This window comes from Hemitrygon akajei, chromosome 5 (genome assembly GCF_048418815.1).
Source record: "Hemitrygon akajei chromosome 5, sHemAka1.3, whole genome shotgun sequence".
Classification (NCBI taxonomy): domain Eukaryota; kingdom Metazoa; phylum Chordata; class Chondrichthyes; order Myliobatiformes; family Dasyatidae; genus Hemitrygon; species Hemitrygon akajei.
Window position 1 is genome coordinate 7470929 of NC_133128.1, and position 22816 is coordinate 7493744.

Sequence of the window (22816 nt, forward strand, 5' to 3'; positions counted from 1 at the left end):
GTAAATGAATAAACAGTTAACATTTTGTGCCAAAATCCTTTATCAGGAGTTCCTCCAGCATTTTGTGTGTGGAGCTCCTGGTATGGAAACACCAACACCCCTGAATAGTAAATCCCACAAAAAATAGTGGATTCAGCCCAGTCCATCATGGGCAAAGACCTCCCCACCATTGAGCACATCTACATGGAGTGTTGTCACAGGAAAGCAGCATCCATCATCAGGGAACCCCACCATCCAGATCGTGCATTTTTCCCACTGCTGCCATCAGGAAAAGGTATAGGAGCCTTGGGACCTACAACACCAGATTCTGGAATGGATACTACCCCTCAAACATCAGGCTCTTGAACCAAAGGGGATAAATTTCACTCAACTTCGCTTGTCCCATTATTGAAATGTTCCCACGACAAATGGACACACTTCCAAGGACTCTTCATCTCATGTTCTCAATACTGCTTATTTATTATTTCTTTCTTTTTGTATTTGCAAATTGTTGTCTTCTGCACTCTGGTTGAACATCCAGGGTGGTGTGATCTTTTTAAAGAGCAAACACAAGGAAATCTGCAGATTCTGGAAATTCAAACAACACACACAAAATGCTGGTGGAACACAGCAGACCAGGCAGCATCTATAAGAAGCACTGTTGATGTTTCGGGCCAAGACCCTTCTCAAGACGAAGGGTCTCGGCCCGAAACGTCGACAGTGCTTCTCCTTATGGATGCTGCCTGGCCTGCTGTGTTCCACCAGCATTTTGTGTGTGTGGTGTGGTCTTTCATGGATTCTGTTATGGTTATTATTCTATACATTTATTGAGTATGCCCACAAGAAAATGAACTTCAGGGTTGTATATGGTGACATACATGTACTTTGATAGTAAAATTTACTTTGATCTTTGAACTTTGTGTTCCTCTGGATTTCCAGCATCTGCAGAATCTCTTCTATTTAACAAAGATAGATGGATTTTTGACAGAGAAGAAATTGGAATTTATTGTGAGTACAGAGGAAGCTGAAGTTACAATCCAATAAATAATATTGTAGCAAACAGCAAATCTGAGTGGCATACTATTTCATATATTCCTATGTACTTTTACAAATGCGGTTATCGTTGTATGAACACTAATGTGGTAGTCAGTTTGTCCAGACAGAGCTCCCAGCCACATTAATACAATAAAGGACTCCCATGGTAATACAGATAAATCATCAAAATTCCAACCTCAATATCCAACCAAGTCCCTCAATTGGACTCTAATCTCTTATCCCCTGCTAGTTGTTATTCTCTGCACAAATCCCTGAACCTGTAATTAGATTCTAGCCTGTAACTCACTTCTGGGTATTACTTGCTCTATGTCATACTCCAAAATTGTCTATTAAATCCCAGTCTGTAACTCATTCCCAAGTATCTAGCATTCCAAATATAAACAATGAAACATGTTGATTATATTCTAAACTCTACAAACTGTGGACTTTACCTCATAAAAACTGAACATTTGTTTATTCCACTCCATAGACGTTGAATGACCTGCAGAGTTCCTCCAGCATTTTTAAAATTTATTTATTGAGATATAGTACAGCTCTGTGGACTTCACCACCCAGCAACCCCTGATTTCACCCCAGCCTAACCACAGGAAAATTTACAATGACAATTTTTGGACTGTGGGAGGAAACTGAAGCACCCGGAGGAAACCCACGCGGTCACGGAGAGAACACACAAACTCTTTTACAGGCAGCGGGGGGAATTGAACCTGAGACATCCGGTACAGCGAAGCACTGTGCTAACCACCACGCTACCATGCCGACACAGATCTGTGTGTGGCTCATCTTTCACACCATTTATTTATTTCTCATTGCAACTTTAGTTGTTTTTTAATGTATGGCATATACTGCTGCTGGAAAACTACAAAGTTCACAACGTATTTCAATGATAAAAAACCTAATTCTGAATCCTGATATTTTGTATATTCTGTATATTGTTAAATTGGTTCATTATTGTTACATGTACAGTGAAAAATTGTGTTTTATAATCTATCCATTCAGATAATTTCATCACATTCATATATCAATATAGCACAAGGGAAAAGAAATGACAGATTGCAGAAAAAGGTGTTACAATTACAGGTGAACAATCAGGTGCAGGAACCATGCAGCCTTGTTGATGCAGTTTGATGTTTTTTGCAGACTGCTTGAATGCCCTGGTTGTGCAGTCTTTCACTGACTCTATTATGGTTATTACTCTATTATGGATTTATTGTATGCCCACAAGAAAATGAATCCCAGGGTTGCATATGGTGACATATATCTACTTTGATAATAAATCTACTTTGAACTTTGTCTACCTGCACTGCATTCTCTAACTGTAACATACATTCCGCATTTACGGCAGGCCTTTTGGGCCAAAGGTAAACTATTTATCAGGAGGTGCTGCCTGACCTGTTGCGTTCCTTCAGCACTTTGTGTGTGTGTGTGTGTGTGTGTTGCTCAAGATTTCCAGCATCTGCAGAATATCTTCAGCAGACTCCATGTTGTGAAATTTGGTGTTTCACAGCAGCAGTACTTGCAATGCATAGTAATAAAGACTATAAACTACAGTAAGTATATATAAAAATATAAATTAAATAAGTAGTGCAAGGAGAGAGGGAAAATACTGAGTAAGTGTTCATGGATTCATTGTTCATAGGACGAAGCTGTTCCTGAAATGTTGAGTGTCAGTCTTTAGGCTCCTGTACCTCCTCCAAAATGGCAGCAATGAAAAGAGGACACGTCCTGTGTGATGGGGGTCCTGCATCATGGATGCTGCCTTTTTGAGGCATCACATTTTGAAGGTGTCCTGGATTCTGGGGAGAGTACTGTCCGTGATGGAGCTGGCTGGGCTTTTTTTGCGGCTGTTTTCACAACACGCAGCAGTGATAATAAGCCTGATTTTGACTCTGATTCCTCTCATACCAGACAGTGATACAATTCTGCATTCTGTTATCTATTTCAATTGCCCTACTTCAATGCACTGTGTAATGAATTTATCTCTAATGCTGTATGCAATACAAGTTTTTCACTCTACCTTGATACATCTGATGATAATAGTAAACTCATTTACTGATTTGCTATTGAAAATTTCACCTCAATGTAATCTATGGGCAGCCAAGGGGGGCATTTCTTTACAGCGCTATCTGCAAGACTGGGTTCATTTCCTGCCAGAGTAAGGAGCTTGGACCTTCTCCCTGTGGCCGTGTAGGCTTCCTCCAGGTGCTCTGGTTTCCAAAAATGTACAGAAACAGAATTAGGTTTAATATTACCGACATAACTTTGTGAAACTTGTTAACTTTACAATGCAATACATAATAATAGAGAAAAACTGAATTGCAGTAAGTATAGATATTAAATAAATTAGTGCAAAAAATAGAAATACAAAAGTAGTGAGGAGGTGCTCATGAGTTCAATGTCCATTCAAAAATCAGATGGTAGAGGGGAAGAGGCTGTTCCTGAATTATTAAGTGCCTTCAGGCTTCTGTACCTCTTTCCTGATGGTGGCAAAGAGAACAGGGCATGACCTGGGCGATGGGGGTCCTTCATGATGGGTATCACATTTTGGAGGCATCATATTTTGAAGGAGTCCTGGATTGTGCCCATGAGGGAGCTGGCTGAGTTTACAACTTTCTTTGATCCTGTGCAGTAAACTCTTCCCCCACCACCCCCCCCCCATAAAGGAATTAACCCCAGGTAGGGTTAATATGTCATGGGCATACTATGTTGGCACTGAAAGTGCTGCAACATTTGTGGGCTGCCACTTGCACAATCCTCACTGAGTTGATTTGATGCAAACAATACATTTTGTGTGTTTCGATGTACATGTGACAAAAAAGCTAATCCATAATCTTATTTTATCCAGGAACCATTCTTTCTACTTCATTAAGGCCTTTGCACTTTAACCCTTTACCTACACTGGATATTCTTTGTAAATGCAATATTTTTATCTGTATTCTGCTGATCTTTTCCTCATTTTACTTCAATGTATGGAATGATCTGACGATATGAAAGCCTATCACTGTACTTCAGGGCATGTGACAATCATAAACCAGTAACTCGATCAGGACTCATCAGCAGATAGAGTAACACTACTAAAGCACCAGTCGTCACCAACTGGGGTACAATTCCAGCCGTTGTCTGTAAGGAATTTGTACATTTTCCCAGTGACCGCATGAGTCTTTGATAACTTGCTCGTGTTCCTTAATCACACTTTATTTACTTGCGCACAAGGATAACAGCCCGGCCCCTGTCACCAAATTGTTCCCAAATTTGAACAAGGAAATTAAACAAAAAAATGACTACTTAGATACAGATGTTATTCCAACAGAAACTTTGTGCACATCTGAATTTCATCACTTGCATTCCAACCATAATACATATTTCAGGTTTTCAGGAGCCTGAAGACAACACTCAATGTATCAGGAAAAGCTTCTTCCACGCCACCATCAAATTTATGACTGGACCATGAACCCAGAAACACTACCTCACTTTTTTTTTTGCTCTCTTTTTGCACTTCTTATTTCATTTAATAATATATATTTCTTATTGTAACTTAGTTTTTTTAAATTATGTATTGCATTGTACTGCTGCCACAAAAAAACAAATTACACAAATTAAGCCTGATTCTAATTCTATTAATAACCAATACTTGAGAATGAGCAAAATAACTGTCTAATAGTTAGCATGTGCTATGCAGTCTTTGATTGCGTCTTTATCTTATCTTGGTCGGCTTGGTGACTGTTTCTCAGGTTTAAACAGAGAGTTAGGGTTTGAAGGGCCATGTTCAGCTGGGGTGACTCACACCATCTCTGTCCGCTTATCACCTTCACTGTCGCCTTAGTGATCTTCCACACTTAGAAAAGGCTGCACAAAATGTCTTCAGGCAAGTTATCAGTAAGATTGAAAGAGTGCAGAGAAAATTTACAAGGATGTTGTCAGGACTTGAGGTCACGAGTTATGGGGAAAGGTTGAATGGGTTAGGACCTTATTCCCTAGAGCAAAGGAGAAAGAGGGGAGATTTGATTGAGGTATACAGATATAGATAAGGTAAATGCAAACAAGCTTTTTTCACTGAGGGTGAGTGGGACTAGAAGTAGAGGTCATGGGTTAAGGGTGAAAGGTAAAATATTTAAAAGGAAACTGAGGGGGAATTTCTTTACTCAGAGGGTGGTGAGAATGTGGAACAAACTGCCAGCGGAAGTGGTAGTTGTGGGGGCAACTGCAGTATTTAAGAAAAATTTGGATTGGTACATGAATGGGAGGGGTATGGAGGGCTATGATCTGGGTACAGTTTGATGGGACGAGGCAGATTTATTTTGGCACAGACTAGATGGGCTAAAGGGGCTGTTTATGTTCTATGACTCCATGACACTGTTCTGTTAGCACACTGTTTTAAAACTTCCCTTGCTGCAGCTTCCACACTCACAGTCAGGTTCTTGGAAGTATTGGAGAGAGAGAGACCCGGAGGTACAAGTACACAGTTCCCTATAAGTGGAGGCACAGGTAGGCAAGGTGGTGAAGGCGGCATCTGGCACATGCCCTTCATCAGACATGGCACTGAATGCAAAAGTTGGGATGTTATTGTGTGCAGTTCTGCTCACAATACTACAGGAAGGATGTGCAGAAAAGATTTACAAAGATATTGCCAAGAGTGGAGAGATTGAGTTACAAGAAGAGACAGGATAAACCAGATTGCTTTCCCTCGAGTGAAGGAGGCTGAGTGATGAACTTACAAAGGTTTATGTATACAGCCCAGAGCATCACAGTCAAAGCCCTCCCCAGCTTTGAGCACTGCCACAAGAAAGCAGCATCATCAAGGACGCCACCATCCACACCATTTTCTTTTTTCGCTGCTGCCATTAGGAAGGAGGTACAGGAGCCTTTGGTTCCACAACACCAGGTTATTACCCTTCAACCATCGGCTCTTGAACCAGTGTGGATAACTTCACTCACCTCAACTCTGAACTGATTCCACAACCTATGGACTCACTTTCAAGGGCTCTCAGTATTATTTACTTTCTTATTTACTATTATTTGTATTTGCACAGATTGTCTTATTTTGCACATTGGTTGTTCGTCAGTATTTGTTTGTGTGTAGATTTCCATTGATTCTATTGTATTTCTTTGTTCCACAGTAAATGCCCGCAAGAAAACGAATCTCAGGGTTGTATATGGTGACAAACATGTAATTTGATAACAAATTTACTTAGAATTTTGAAATCATAGGAGGCATAGATAAGGTGGGTTTTCAGTTATTCCCAAGGGTAGGGGAGTCTAAATCTAGAGGATGTAGTTTTATGGTGGGAGACGAAAGATTTAAAGAGGCAACATTTTCACACAGAGAATGGTGGGTATATAGGATGAGCTGCTAGAGGTGGTGGTAGAAGTTACAATGTTTAACAGATCATAGTATCAACACCCTCCTCACACCTTATATCAACTCGTCAACCTTCACGCCATGCCACTCGGACATGTGCTAATGTCATTTTTGACTGTATGTGCTGGATTGTAAGACCTAGGAATAGAATTATGAATTAGAATTATGGCCCAATGAGTCTGCTCTGCCATTCAGTCATGGCTGATTCATTATCCCTCCCAATCCCATTCTCCTGCCCGCTTCCTATAATCTTTGATGCCCTGATTAATCAAGAACCTATCAACCTCTATATTAAATGTAACCAGTAACATGGCCTCCACAGCTGTCTGTGACAATGAATTCCACAGATTCACCACACTCTGGCTAAAGAATTCCTCCTCATCTCTGTTCTAAATGGATGTCCCTCTACTCCAAGGCTGTGCCCAAACTCACCCACGATAGGAACATCTTCTTCACGTCCACTCATCTAGACCTTTCAATATTTCATAAGTTTCAACAAGGTTCACCCCTCGTTCTTCTAAACTCCAGCGGGTACAGGCCTAGTGCCATCAAAGCCTCCTCATTGTTAACTCTTTTAGTCCCAACTCCTCATACTTTATCCCTTTCAATCCCATTACAATAAGTATGAATAAAAATAATAAGTGGTGTACAAACAGAACAAAACAGGGATGTGTTGTTTATGGGTTCATGGACAATTCAGAAATCTAATGGCAGAGGAGAAGAAGCTGTCCCTGAGTCAGAGTGTGGGTCTTCAAACTCATATACCTCCACCTCAAGGGTAATAATGAGAAGTCGGCAATGAGTCAGTATGGAGGGTAATGAGGAGTCAGAATTTAAAATATTTTTACCCTTGAAAGAAAGAATAACATACAAGCAACAGACAAAATTTTGGGGGAACTCGGCAGGTCAGGCAGCATCTAATGAAATTAATAGTCAATTTTTCAGGCTGAAACCCTTCTCCAGGACTGGAAAGGAAGGGGGAAGATGCCAGAATGAAAAGGTGGGGGTAGGGGGAGGAGGATAGCTGGAAGGTGAAAGGTGAAGCCAGGTGGTTGGGAAAGGTAGAGGGTTGGAGAGGAAGGAATCTGATGGAAGAGTAGAGTGGACCATGAAAGAAAGAGAAATGGGGTGGGGATGGGAAGCAGGAGGACATGATAGGCAGGTGAGAAGAGGTCAGAGGCCAGAATGGGGAATAGTTGAGGGGGGGGGGGGGAGAATTTCTTTTACTGGAAGGAGAAATCAATATTCATGCCATCAGGAATACGAGGTGCTGCTCCTCCACGAGAGTGGCCTCATTGTGGCACAAGAGGAGGCCATGGACCAACATGTCAGAATGGGAATGTAAAAAGGAATTAAAATGGTTGGCCACCGGGAAATTCCACTTTTGGCGGATGGAGTAGAGGTGCTCGACAAAGCAGTCCCTGAATTTACGATGGGTCTCACCAATGTACAGAAGACCGCATCAGCAACATCGGATACATTAGGCAACCCTTTGTTAAGAATAAAATATATAAGCAGGAGATTGAAAGAATGAAGCATGTGGATTTCTAAAGGAGCGCCTCACCACCTGAAATCAGATGGCTATTGTGCTGCTAAATGAGACGCTTTTGATATCTCGAGCCACATCACTAAATCTGCAGCAGAGGCAGAAATTAAACCATTCAGGTCAAGTTCAAATTGAGGCTTATCAGTGAGGAGAGATTCTACAGGGGTTTGCAGCTAATCTCGAGGCAAGCATTTCAGGGGATAGCTGGAGTGGAATTTTCCAAGGGACTGGGAGTCCGAGACTGTAGCTTAACAGATCAGGTTTAACTCAAACCGCTTCACACCAAGGGTAGCCTGAATGATGAATGTCCAGCTCTCTCTCTCTGTCTCCACATTTTTCATCTTCCTATTTCCTGCTCTTTAAAAAAAATTGCCCCTCTCTCCCCCTCTCTTTATTCCACCTCCATTTATCTTCCTCAGTGCACAATGGAGGAGGAGGAGGCAGAACAGCTCGGATAATAGAGGACGACACGAGGACAGAGGTGAGAAATGATCGTGGATTCAGAGCGTTATGAAGTGGGATGGGTGAGGGTGTGAAATAGCAAAGGGAAGGAGACATTGACGGGCACAGTCCAGAGGTGCTGAACAGTGGTCATTCTGCTCGACACTATCACAGAGTCTTTGAGTTTTATGGCACAAGAACAAGCCCTTCAGCCTAACTCATCCCTGCTATCCAATTTCCCATATAAATAGGCCCATTTGCCTGCTTTTGGCTTATTTCCCTCTAAAGCAGGAGTTCCCAACCTTTTTTATGCCATGGACCCCTACCATTAACCAAGGCATTCAGCTTGGGAACCCCTGCTCTGAACCTTATCCACGTTGCTGTCCAAATGTCTTTTAAATGTTGCTAATGTATCAGCCAGAACCAATTCCTCGGGCATCTTTTTCCATATATACACTGCCCTCTAGGTGAAAAAGATGCATCTCACATTCCTATTAAGTGGGGTGCCACAGTAGCTTAGTGGTCAGCACAATGCTTTACAGTACAGGCAATCCAGGTTCGATTCCCTCCGCTGCCTGTAAGGAGTCTCTATGCTCTCCACCAGAGTCTGCAGCTACTCCTCACGACAGCATGGTGCTCTGGTCCCAAAACTCTGCTCATTAATTATCTTTCACCTCACTCACCCAGAGACCACCGGTATATTTCCTGGACTGAATTTCTCCACCATTGGCAATAAGGCCTTCATAGAAGATAGAGAACAGTACAGTACGGTACAGGCCCTTCAGCCCACAATGTTGGGTTAGCAATTGGGAGGAGGTGCACAAACACCAAGACCCAAGCTCAGCATTTTAGGAACAGCTTCTTCCCTTCTGCCATCAATTCCTCTTTTGCAGAGTGCAAAAATCTTAGCTAAATATATGTGCCTAAGACTTTTGCTATTGTAGTAATTTTATGTATTGCACTATACTGCTGCCACACAAAAAAATCATGACATATGTGAGTGATGATAGACCTGATCCTGATATGGGTCTCTTTTGTGGACTGAGAGTGGGAAGGGGGCAGGGAGAGGGGAATCATGGTTGGGAAAAGGGGAAGGATGAGGGGAGCAAGAAGCACCAGGAGACATTGATCAATAGACTAATTGATTGGAGTCAAATGACATTGCCTGTGTCTACACTCACACTACACCCCATCCCTGGCATTTCTTCTCTGCCACCTGACCCACAAACCCCCCCCCCCCCTCAACCCAGCACTCCACCCTCACCATTCCCAACATCCTTTGCTCCCACTAGATTTACAAACTCGCTCTCTGCTCCATGTTATGAGCCCAAGACTTTTGTAAATAATTGATTTTTTGATCAATGCAGAATGCCCCTCTGGTGCTTTCCACTCCCTCCCCTCTCCCTTCCCCTTTTCCTCTTTGCCACATACACAACATGCTAAAGCTCAGCAAGTCAATGCTGGATCCTGATGCTCAAAGTACACCTTGTTAATGCAAACATCTAATCAGCCAATCACGTTGCAGCAACTCAATGCATAAAAGCATGCAGGCATGCTCAAGAATGGGAAAGGGAAAGAAAGATTATCTAAGTCACACACACAAAATGCTGAGGGAACACAGCAAGGCAGGCAAAATCTATGGAAAAAAATAGAGTCAACATTTCAGCCCGAAATATCGACTGTACTTTTTTCCATAGATGCTGCCTGGCCTGCTGAGATCCTCCAGCATCTTGTGTGTGTTGCTCGGATATCCAGCATCTGCAGATTTTCTCTTGCTTGTGATCTAAGTGGCTTTGACCACAGAATGATTGTTGGTGCCAAACAAGACAGTTTCAGTATCTCAGAAACTGATCTCCTGGGATTTCCACGCACAATAGTCTCTAGAGTTTGCAGAGAATGGCGTGAGGAAGAAAAAAATTTCAGTGAGTGACAATTCTGTGGGAGAAAATGCCTTGTTAATGAGAGAGGTCAGAGGAGAATGGTCAGACTAGTTCAGGCTGACAAGGCAACAGTAACATAAATAGCCATGTGTTGCAATTGTGGTGTGCAGAAAAGCATCTCTAAATGCACAACACATTGAATTTTGAAGTGGATGGGGCTATAGCAGCAGAAGACCATGAACATACAGAAATACACTCCATGGTCACTTTATTATGTCCTTTTGATTATGGATTGTTGTAGTATAGTAGTTCAAAGGAATTAAATTGATTATCTCCATTACAGCATTGAAAACAATTTATTAATAATAAAAAAGATCTTGCCATTAACCTTCTTCCAACAGCTCATGTGGCAGGAATCAATACGTGGCTGAGGCAGACGTGGGTGAGTTGTAGCTGGGTCACCTGATTATTACAGGTCTTGGGACATTGCAGTTTCTTCAATGGAAAAGGACTTAATTAACCAAAGGATCTCTGGCCCAAGCACAATCAGTGTCACTGCAAAATAGATTTATTTTGGCACATTAAATAACTAATGGGAGAGCTAGGGTGCCACAGTGGTGTAACGGTTAGAGTAATGCTTTACATACTGGTGACCCAGGTTCAATTCCTGCTGCTGCCTGTAAGGAGTTTGTGTCTTTATCCTGTGGCCATGTGGGTGCACTGTGCAAAAAAGCTTGCTTCACACATCTCTTTGAATTTATCGCCCACCCCTGCCAACCTTAAATGCACTTCCTCTAGATTTATTCATATCAACCATCTCTTTACTTGAATTGCAGCTTTCATAATCTTTTAAACTTCTATCAAGTCTCCACTGAGCTTCCACAAATCCAGAGAAAACAAGCTAAATTAGTTCAAACTCTGTAAAACAGTTCCAGCACCCTAGAAACCTCTTCTACACCATCGAGTGTTCTATGCCTCTATGACTCTTGACTCCAGAGCTCAAAGCCTTGACTAATACTGTAAATGTAAGCATGCCATATACCACCTTTACTATACATTCAACTTGTGCCCCTTTAATGTATTCCTTTAGTATTCCATAAACTGTCCTAATGTTCTAGTAGAGGGAAGAAAAGACTCTGGATAATATTGTGGAAAAGATTTGAAAAAGATATTATGATGCCCTTCGTGAATAGAAGCTCCTTCCCTTTCTCCCATGGTCCACCATCTTCTCCTATCACATTCATTCTTCTTCAGCCCTTTTGCTCTTTCACCCATCACCTTCCAGCTTCTCACTTCATCCTATCTGCATTCCCCCCCCCCCACCCTCACCTGGCCTCACTTATTGGCCTGCCATCTTGTACTCCTTCACCCCCTCCCCCTCCACCACCACCAAATTCTTATTCTGGCTTTTGCCCCCTTCCTTTCCAGTCCTCATGAAGGGTCTCATACAAAAACGTCAATTGTTTATTCCCCTCCATAAATGCTGCCTGACGTGCTGAGCTTATCCGTCATGTTGAGTATCTTGCACAAGATTTCCGGTATCTACACAACTTTGTGTGTTTAGGAACTGGTCCCGACAGCTTTTACCTTGAACCATCAGATCATAAGACATAGGAGCAGAATCAGGACTATTGGTCCATCGTCTGTTCCGCCAATCCATCATGACTGATTAATATTCCCTTTCAACTCTATTCTCCTGCCTTCTCCCAGTAACCTTTGACACCCAAGAACCCATTAACCTCTGCTTTAAATATATCAAATGACTTGGCCTCCACAGCCATCTGAGGCAATGAATTCACAGATTCACTACCTTCTGCAGGAATTCCTCATCTTTGTGCTAAATGGACATCTCTCTATTCTGTAGCTGTGCCCTCTGGTCCTAGACTCCCCCACTATAGGAAACATCCTCTCCACATCCACTCTATCTGTGTCCTCTGGTCCTAGACTCCCCACTATAGGAAACATCCTCTCCACATCCACTCTATCTGTGTCCTCTGGTCCTAGACTCTGCCTCTATAGGAAACATCCTCTCCACATCCACTCTGTCTGTGTCCTCTGGTCCTAGACTCCCCACTATAGGAAACATCCTCTCCACATCCACTCTATCTGTGTCCTCTGGTCCTAGACTCCCCCACCACAGGAAACATCCTCTCCACATCCACTCTATTGTGCCCTCTGGGTCTAGACTCCCCACTACAGGAAACATCCTCTCCACATTCACTCTGTGCCCTCTGGGCCTAGACTCCCCACTATAGGAAACATCCTGTCCACATCCACTCTATCTGTGCCCTCTGGTCCTAGACTCCCCACTACAGGAAACATCCTCTCCACATCCACTCTATCTGTGCCCTCTGGGCCTAGACTCCCCACTATAGGAAACGTCCTCTCCACATCCACTCTATCTGTGCCCTCTGGTCCTAGACTCCCCACTATAGGAAACGTCCTCTCCACATCCACTCTATCTGTGCCCTCTGGTCCTAGACTCCCCACTATAGGAAACGTCCTCTCCACATCCACTCTATCTGTGCCCTCTGGGCCTAGACTCCCCACTATAGGAAACGTCCTCTCCACATCCACTCTATCTGTGTCCTCTGGTCCTAGACTCCCCACTATAGGAAACGTCCTCTCCACATCCACTCTATCTGTGCCCTCTGGGCCTAGACTCCCCACTATAGGAAACGTCCTCTCCACATCCACTCTATCTGTGCCCTCTGGTCCTAGACTCCCCACTATAGGAAACGTCCTCTCCACATCCACTCTATCTGTGCCCTCTGGGCCTAGACTCCCCACTATAGGAAACGTCCTCTCCACATCCACTCTATCTGTGCCCTCTGGTCCTAGACTCCCCACTATAGGAAACGTCCTCTCCACATCCACTCTATCTGTGCCCGCTGGGCCTAGACTCCCCACTATAGGAAACGTCCTCTCCACATCCACTCTATCTGTGCCCTCTGGGCCTAGACTCCCCACTATAGGAAACGTCCTCTCCACATCCACTCTATCTAGGCCTTTCAATATTCAATAAGTTTCAATAAGATCCCCGTTCATTCTTCTGAAAGTAATTATCCATAGACTACTGCCCTTCCAGTGAAATGCCAAAGCCCAGTCTCCTCCTTGCCAGGCTGCAGCCCCAGGCTACTGTGCAACATTCCAGAATGAAGACTCATTTCCAGGATTCTCCACTTTTGGCAGCATTTCCACCCAGAAATTAACCATCAAGCCTGACAACAGAACGTGTTCCTGATCCTCCAGGGCTACATCCCCAGCCCCGCTATCAATACCCAACACCCCCCCCCCCCCAAACCCAACCCACCCCGTTAGAAACAACGCCAACGCAGTCTCTGGCAATTTAGAGCCAGTGTTCTGATGCCAGGCATCAGAAAGCAAACAGGTGTCACTTTCTTACACGCTGTTAACATCCCACAGAATGATTCGTCTTGCTTTACATAAGCTTTACATGTGGGTGGCACAGTAGCATGTTAACTGAATTGAATTGACTCCTTCACATACATCAGGAGTAAAAATCTGTACGTTACGTCTCCCTCTAAATGTGCAATCATAGTCATTTATAATAGAACAATCAATGTAACGTAAAGTACACTCAAATCAGCATGAGATAATCAGTCTGATGGCCTGGTGGAAGAAGCTGTCCCGGAGCCTGTTGGTCCTGGCTTTTATGCTGCGGTACCATTTCCCGGATGGTAGCAGCTGGAACAGTTTGTGGTTGGGGTGATCAGGTCCCAATGATCCTTCAGGCCCTTTTTCACACCTGTCTTTGTAAATGTCCTGGATCATGGGAACTTCACAACTACAGATGCGCTGGGCTGTCCGCACCACTCTCTGCAGAGTCCTGCGGTTAAGGGAGGTGCAGTTCCCATACCAGGCAGTGATGCAGCCAGTCAGGATGCTCTCAATTGCGCCCCTGTAGAAAGTTCTTAGAATTTAGGGACCCATACCAAACTTCTTCAGCCGTCTGAGATGAAAGAGGCGTTGTTGTGCCTTTTTCATCACACAGCTGATGAGTACAGACCATGTGAAATCCTCAGTGATGTGGATGCCGAGGAACTTAAAGCTGTTCACCCCCTCAACCCCAGACCCATTGATGCCAATAGGAGTTAGCCCATCTCCATTCCTGCTGTAATCCACACCCAGCTCCTTTGTCTTTGAGACATTGAGGGAGAGGTTGTTTTCTTGACACCACTGTGTCAGAGAGATGACTTCTTTCCTGTAGGCCCACTCTTACCACCTGCCGATGATCTGACAGGAAGTCCAGAACCCAGCTTCACAAGGCAGGGTCAAGGCCGAGGTCTCTGAGCTTCTTGTCAAGCCTGGATGGAATTATGGTGTTGAATGTTGAACTGTAGTCCAAGAACAGCATTCTCACATAAGCATCCTTCTGCTCCATTAGTGTAAGGACGATAGAGCAGTGGCAATTGCATCATTTGTCGATCGGTTGTGTCGGTAGGTGAATTATAGGGAGTCCAGTGTGGGTGGTAGCAAGCTGCAGATGTAATCCTTGACCAACCTCTCAAAGTATATGCTTATTATTGAAGTGAGTGCGACAGGACACCAGTTGATCAGGCATATTACCTTGGTCTTTTTTGGTACAAGGACAATGGTGAATAAGACCATAAGATATAGGAGCAGAAGTAGGCCATTTGGCCCATCAACTCTGCTCTGCCATTCAATCATGGGCTGATCCAATTCTTCCAGACATCCCCACTCCCATGCCTTCAACCCATACCCTTTGATGCCCTGGCTAATCAACAACCTATCTATCTCTGCCTTAAATACACCCAATGACAGCCTCCATAGCTGCTCATAGCAACAAATTCCACTGATTTACTACCCTCTGACTAAAGTAATTTCTCTGCATCTCAGTTCTAAATGGATGTCCTTCAATCCTGAAGACATGCCCTCTTGTCCTAGAATCCCCTACCATGGGAAATAACTTTGCCATATCTAATCTGTTCATGCCTTTTGACATTTGGAATGTTTCTATGAGATCCCCCCTCATTCTCCTGAACTCCAGGGAATACGGCCCAAGAGCTTCCAAAGGTTCCTCATACAGTAACCCTTTCATTCCTGGAAATACTCTTGGATAATTTGAAGCAGGAGGACACTCTACACTGGGAGAAGGAGAAATTAAAAATGTCAGTAAGCACACCTGCCAGGTGTGCTGCGTACATCCTGAGTACTCACCCTGGAACGCCATCTGGTCCCACAGCCTTGGAAACATCTGGGTACCTCAACCTCAGAGATGACCATTGCAGGTTGTAGCGGTGGCTTTCCTCGGAGGTTCAGAGTTAGCGTCATCGAACTGAGCGCAAAAGCGATTGAGCTCATCTGGGAGAGAAACTGTGATGTTGGCGGCACCACTACATTTGACTTTGAAGTCTGCGATGGTATGCAGCCCTCGCCACAAGTCATGTGTGCTATTCGTTGTGAATCTTGACTCAATCTTGTCCCTGTATTGTTGCTTCGCAGCCTTGATAGTTTTGCACAGATCATAGCTGCTTTTCTTGAGCTCTAGTGTGTTACTTTAAGCACCAGTGATCTCCGATTGGGGTTCAATTCCCACCACTGTCTGTAAGAAATTTGTACGTTCCCCTTATAACCATATGGGTTTCATCCGGGTGCTCCAATTCTCCCCATATTCCGAATACGTACAGGCCTTTAGCCAGAGAATGGTGAATCTGTGGAAATGATTGCCACGGGCAGCTGTGGAGGCCAAGTCATTGGGTATATTTAAGGCAGATTCTTGTTTGGTATGGGCATAAAGACATAAGGAGGGAAGGCAGGAACTTGGGACTGAGGGGGAAAATGGATCAGCCATGATGAGATGGTGGAGAAGACTCAGTGATCAAATGGCCTCATTCTGCTCCCAGTCCTGATGAAAGGCTGCGGCCTGTAACATCGACTGTTTATTCCCATCAGTAGATGCTGCCTGACCCTGCTGAACTCCTCCAGTGCTCTAGATTTCCAGCATCTGCAGTACCTCTGGTGTCTATAATTCTGTACCCAGTTTTTATGGGTTAGTTGTGGCCATGCTATGTTAGCATCTTAAGCGTGGCGACACTTACACAATCTCGTGTTTAGGAAAAGCGTGACCCAGCACAATCCTTGCAGATGTCATTCAACACAAACAACACATTTCACTGTATGTTTCAACGTACCTGTGACAAATAAATCTAACCTTTAAAGTGTTAAAAATTGCAACATCTCTGACTGACCCCTGACACCATTTTCTCCAGCCTCCCCTGGACCACTGCATCTTACAGAACTCCAACAACCATAAGCAAAAATTTCCATTAATGCAAAATAATTTCAACAGTGTATTGGATTTTCTACCAGTAAATCAAATGATTAATAATCGCCATTTATAACAATAAGCAGACATTAACACAAATGGTGAACGGTGAGAGTTCAGCATAATCTTCCAGAATCTAAACATCTGGGTCCCATGTGCGACACACAATTATGATTAATATGTTCATTCAATTTACCAAATATGAAAATTGATTGTTAAGGAATGTAGAAAATTGGACAATTTTGTGCAGCAATCTAAAACTATCCATAATGAGTAAGGAGTAGGTGGCTATCACGCTGGTGCACAGAGACAGCTGGAACACTGATTAATATTCAAAGCTGTGTTGAGTGAGTGACTCAGTAACTCAGGTATTGCACAGGGCATCACTCCAATGCCACTTCCACTCAGTTCACAGACAGATTTAGTCTCTGTGTGTCTTCATTAACCTCAACAGGAACACATCCGTACACAATTTTAGAAAATTTACCAGGATGCCATCTGGACTAGAGAGCATGTCTTATGAGGATAGGTTGAGCGAGCTTGGGTTTTCTCTTTGGAGTGAAGGATGTCGAGAGGTGACTTGATGGATGTGTACAAAATGATAAGAGGTATAGATCGGGTGGAGAGCCAGAGACAATTTCCCAGGATGGAGATGGCTAATACAAGGGGGCTTAATTCTAATGTGTTTGGAGGAACGTATAGGGGATATCAGAGGTATCTGTTTTTATACGTACAGAATCGTGAGTGCCGGGGGTGATGGTAAAAGCAGAAACATTAGGGACAATTAAGAGACTCTTAGTGGATGATAGAAAAATGTACGGCTATGTGGGAGGGAAGGGTTAGATTGATCTTAGAGTAGGTTAAAGGGTTGGCACAACATGGTGGGCTGAAGGGCCTGGACTGTGCTGCACTATGTATGTTCAGTGTAAACTACACACACAAGCCATCCAAACTACACCAACCCAGAAAATACACCCACCCCTGCTACAAATACATTTGAAAACTTGCCAAACATCTACACAAATCTGCAAAAGATTTCCAGCATTTGCAGAATCTTTTGTGGTTACACAAATGAGCCCTGTACATGCATGCAAAGAATCCCATACATTATACAGACAATATACAGCATGCACAAAATACACAAGCACATGGGTAAACAGAGACTCCCTTTATTCATACAGCAGCACAAACTCCAACAGGCACACAAACCCCGCGCGCGCGCCCACACACACACGCACATGCCATCAACATATTCATACAGAGCTGACAGTGTAGTGTTGAAGCCACAGCAGAGGTATCAAAATCTTAGGTTAAATAATGAGTGATTTAGAGAGAATCTAAGGAAAATGTTCTTCACCCACAGGATAGAACGTGGAACAGTACAGCACTGGACATACCATTCGGCCCACAATGTTGTGCCAGTCAATGCAAAGTTCTACTAAATATCCTCTTCCTGTCCATTATCGATCTCCATCCATTCCCAGGAAATAACTAGAGGAGACAGAGACTCTTGGAAGTGTTTGCACATGCACTTGAATCATCAAAGCACAGAAGACTAAGTACCTGGTAAATAGCATTAGTGTTAATGCTTATATTACTTTTGTTTCTTTGTATTTACAGTAAATGGCCTCAAGAAAATTTGATGGCTCTGAGCCTGTACTCACTGGAATTCAGAAGAATGGAGGGTGGAGGGTGGAGGGGCAGGTCTCATTGAAACCTATTGAGTGCTGAAAGGCCTTGATAGTGGATGTAGAGAGGATATTTCCTATAGTGGAAGAGACTAAGGCCAGAGCGCACAGCCTCAGAACAGAGGGGCTTCCTATTAGAAAGGATACAAGGAGGAATTTCTTTAGCCAGAGGGTAGTGAATCTATGGAATTCATTGCCATAAATGGCCATAGAGGCCAAGTCATTGAGTATGTTTAAGGCAGAGTTTGAAAGATTCTTGATGGGTCAGGGCATGAACAGATACGGGTAGAAAGCAGGAGATTGGGGCCGAGAGGGAAATGGGTCAGCTGTGATGAAATGGTGGAGCACACTCGATGGGCCAAATGGCCTAATTCTGCTCCTATATCTTATGGACTTATGGTCTAAATTGATTCTTAGAATTGTATATGTTGGCATAAATGTCCTTTGATAATACTTTGACCCTTTGTAGATGGTTACTTAGTTGTCAGCATGGATGTGATAGAGAAAAGGGCCTGTTTCTGCGCTGCGTCAACCACGATTTTACCGACCCACCCCCCCAGCACATACACACAGCCCCAATACAGATACAACCTCCTAGTAGGGATAGATGCATACACACAGAGTAACCTTTAAATCACATAGGCCTTGAGACTAGAAGTCAGCAGACCTATAAACACAGACACAAACCTAATCCGGATACATACACTCTGGATATATGTATGTATGTATGTATATGTAGATAGATAGATAGATAGATAGATAGATAGATAGATAGATAGATAGATAGATAGATAGATAGATAGATAGATAGATAGATAGATAGATAGATAGATAGATAGATAGATAGATAGATAGATAGATAGATAGATAGATAGATAGATAGATAGATAGATAGATAGTCTCTCTCCCCCTCTCCCTAGGTTTACACACACGATTTATTATATAAAACACAAAGACACATCCCTAATTCACACTCCATTCCATTTTCAAGGAGCAGTGTCTCAGAAAGGCAGCGTCCATTATTAAGGACCTCCAGCACCCAGGGCATGCCCTTTTCTCACTGTTACCATCAGGGAAGAGGCACAGAAAAAACCTGAAGGCACACACTTGGCGAATCAGGATCAGCTTCTTTCCCTCTGCTGTCCGATTCCTAAATGGACAGTGAACCCTTGGACACTACCTCACTTTTTAAATATATATTTGTTTTTTGCATGATTTTTAATCTATTCAATATATGTATACAGTAATTGATTGATTTATTTGTTATTATAATTATTTTATTTTTCCTTCTATATTATGTATTGCATTGAACTGCTGCTGCTACGTTAACAACACATGCCGGTGATAATAAACCTGATTCTGATATATAAAAAGACATACAAACAGGTACACAGACCCTGAGCCACACCCACACACATTCTCTTCGCTCATGCTGTGCATATTCAGTAAACTCAATCATACAGTCCTGGAGATCATAAACTACCTGTAATTTAATACATTCTAATTGCTTAACTCAAAGCACCCACCCAACAGACACTCTCACACACATCAGCCACACATACAGGCACTCCAGCACATCCTGTACTCTTGCAAACCCCTACACACATAAACTCCAATGTACTGTCCAGGCATAACTCTGTGTGCACACACACACACACACACCACCACCACCCCACCCCCCCCCCCCTCCCCCGGCTTTGCAGAGTAAGGTTCCACAATGGGAGTTCAAAACTGCCCCACGCAACACCAGGACCATCAAGGGCATGTATATACAGAAAGGTGCTGGAAAAGGGCTGGTAACATCATGAAGGATCCCACTCACCCTGCTCATGGACTGTTTGTCCCACTCCCACCAGCGAGGAGGCTTCCTGCATCCATTCACGCCAGGGCCACCAGCCTCAAAAACAGTTACTTTCCCGGCTGATCAACACCTCCACCCACTAAACCACCCCTTCACACCCCCAACTACCACTACTTTTATCAGCTCCTGTCAGTGTCACTTTATGTACAGACATTCCTGTGTCTAGTGTCACTTTGAGGACATACAATCAATGTATATAAGCCAATTTATGGATTTATCGTTTTAATAATTGCGTTTTTTTATCTTACTGTGTTCCTTTGTGTTGTTTCAAGTGTAAAGGAGAACAATTATTTCATCCTCTTTTGCATTTGTATACTGAAAATGACATTAGACAATCGTGAATTTTAATACCCACTCAGCTTTTCTTTCTCTCTTTAGGTTAACCTCTCCACCACCACCTCCTTAACCATGTGCCCCAATGATCCCTTATCCCCACGGAGCCACGGCACAGCTCCCTGCATTCTGATGCAGTAATCACTGGATGTGATACAGCACCAACTTTTTTTGTTTCGTTTCTGCGCGCCGGCAGCAAGGATTTACACATTCAGAGCGGAGTGGAGCAAGTGCTGTATACGTGGTTCACCCCGGCCTCACATTTCACCCGGTTCCAATGACCCGGGGGAAGGAAGCAGATTCGAGTATCAACTGCGTTAGCCAGACCACGGCCAGACTAACAAGAGTCCCCGCTGAATTGTTCTATAAATTATGCAGCGCACACACACGCGCTCCCGCACAAAAATAACCCTTTTGAGTTAACAACCGTGTTTCACAATTAAATGGTCTCAGGCAGATAGTAGCAATTTGACCTCTCCCTCTCCCCCACACCCCTCTCCCTCCCCTTTCCTACCTCTCTCTCCACTCCCTCCACCTTTCCTATCTCTCGCCCCCTCTCCCTCCACCTTTCGTACCTCTATCCCCTTTCTCCCTCTCCTTCCCCCTTTTCTACCTCTTCCCTCTCTCCCGTCTCTCATCTTCTCTTTCTCCTTCCCTTCCCTGCTCCCCCTCTCCCTCCTCCCTTCCCCTCTCTCCCTCCACCCCCTCCTCTCGCTCCCTTTCCCACATTTCCATCCTCCCCTTCTCCTTCATCCCCGTCCCCCTCCCTTATCCCCTCTCCCCATCCTCCTCCCCTTCCCTTCTGTCCGAATTTCTCCCAGCAGGTCTTCCCCCAGCCCCGACTAGCTGTCTATAGGATCTGCGTCCTCTCAGTTTAAAATTATTTGTTCTGGAGAGACATCAACAATAGATTAAAAATCCTTCCCCACCCCACAGATTCCTTCTAACTCTCGCATTGAGTGTAGTCAGAACAGGACAAATCAAGGAGGGGGTTTTAAAGGTTATTCTTTTGACACCCAGTTTCACGTACCAAGTCTCCGCAGCGGATGATCCTGGGTTTGCATTGTGTGTAAATTGATTTTACAACTCTTCCGCGTTCGGGCGACAGAACGGGGAACTGGCACCTGTGTATCGGCGCCGGGCGCCACCGAAGTTCAGGGAGGCAACATTGAACAAGGCGGGAAAGAAAGGGACGTTTTGAAAAGAGAACGTATATCCGTCCAAACATTAAATGTGTATAAAAAATAAACAAGTCCACACTTACCAAAACTTGAAGTGTCGGTTCAGAGGGAGTGTGTCTGGCCCATTGTAGCTGGCTCTCTCCGATGATTCACACTTAAATCTCCGCACTGTAACTTCTCAGTTGCATTTTATGACGGAGATTCTAGCATCAGTGCCGGGTTTTAATTTTGCCGTGAGGGAGGGGATTTGGGGAGCATTTGGGATAGGCGTGCATTTAGATATTTTTTTGGGGGGCGAGGGAGTCCCTCAATCCCACCCCTACGCATGCACACACACACAAAGTCAAAAGGGTTTAAAGCTGTCAGGTGGAGCTGAGCATTGGCTCGCAAGCTATGCAGGGGCTGACAGCGGAATCCACTCCTGCATCCTTTGCAGAGATTGCGCAGGATGCGCGCTACAATGCGGCTGCAGGGTCCTAAAGAAAGCTCGCCCCTACTTTCGCCCCCTCCTCTCCAACCTGTGCTAGCGCCTTATCCCGCCACACACACACTCGCTCACCCTCTCTCTCACATACACACACCTCTACAGTCAGAGGCATTCACACATTTATACACAGACTCACTTTGACACAAACACCTCTACTCACATTGCTCACACACATATCCACCTCTACACACAATCACACACCTCTATATTCACCCACGCACCACATACACATACTCACACACTTACACACACACACACCTACCTCACCCCTCCTGTGTAACTGCCCGGTCATCGGTGTTCGATGAAGTCACCACTGCATCATGCAGTCATTCACAGATACAGTGCAGAAGCAGGCTGTTCAGCCTGTCGGCTTCATACCGGCCTGAACATTGTTAAACCATCCAAATTTTGGAAATTACAACTCTTCAAACAGTCTTCCAGTGTAGTTTATAAGTGTGGTGGGTTTCCTCCCCCATCACTATTTGAGCCACTGTGTGGCAGGCGCCCACGACTGATGGAGTGAAATAAGTTTCGCTCAATTCTCATTAAATCCTTGTACAAATGGACATAAATCCATGCTCCCCGGTTACCGACCCAAGGGAAATGGGCTGCACACAAGATGCTGGAGGAACTCAGCAGGTCAGGCAGCATCTTTGCAGGAAACATTTCAGTCCATGACACTGTAATTTGCCAGTGGT

The 22816-nt window shown here is 44.1% G+C and overlaps 1 protein-coding gene across 7 annotated transcripts in view; it reads right to left on the minus strand.

Moving 5' to 3' along the window:
* The window catches only part of robo1 (roundabout, axon guidance receptor, homolog 1 (Drosophila)), a 640973-nt gene extending 618935 nt beyond the window's left edge, over positions 1-22038 (minus strand). For 5 of the 7 annotated variants that reach the window (XM_073044788.1, XM_073044786.1, XM_073044787.1 and 2 more), the window contains exon 1: positions 20079-20102. In XM_073044788.1, coding sequence (XP_072900889.1) covers positions 20079-20087 — 9 coding nt within the window. In that variant the 5' untranslated portion in view covers positions 20088-20102. Of the gene's footprint in view, positions 1-20078; positions 20103-21480; positions 21556-21714 lie in introns of those variants that run through there. The other 2 variants (XM_073044789.1, XM_073044790.1) reach the window with 2 other exon arrangements.
* Between the last annotated feature and the right edge of the window lie 778 nt (positions 22039-22816).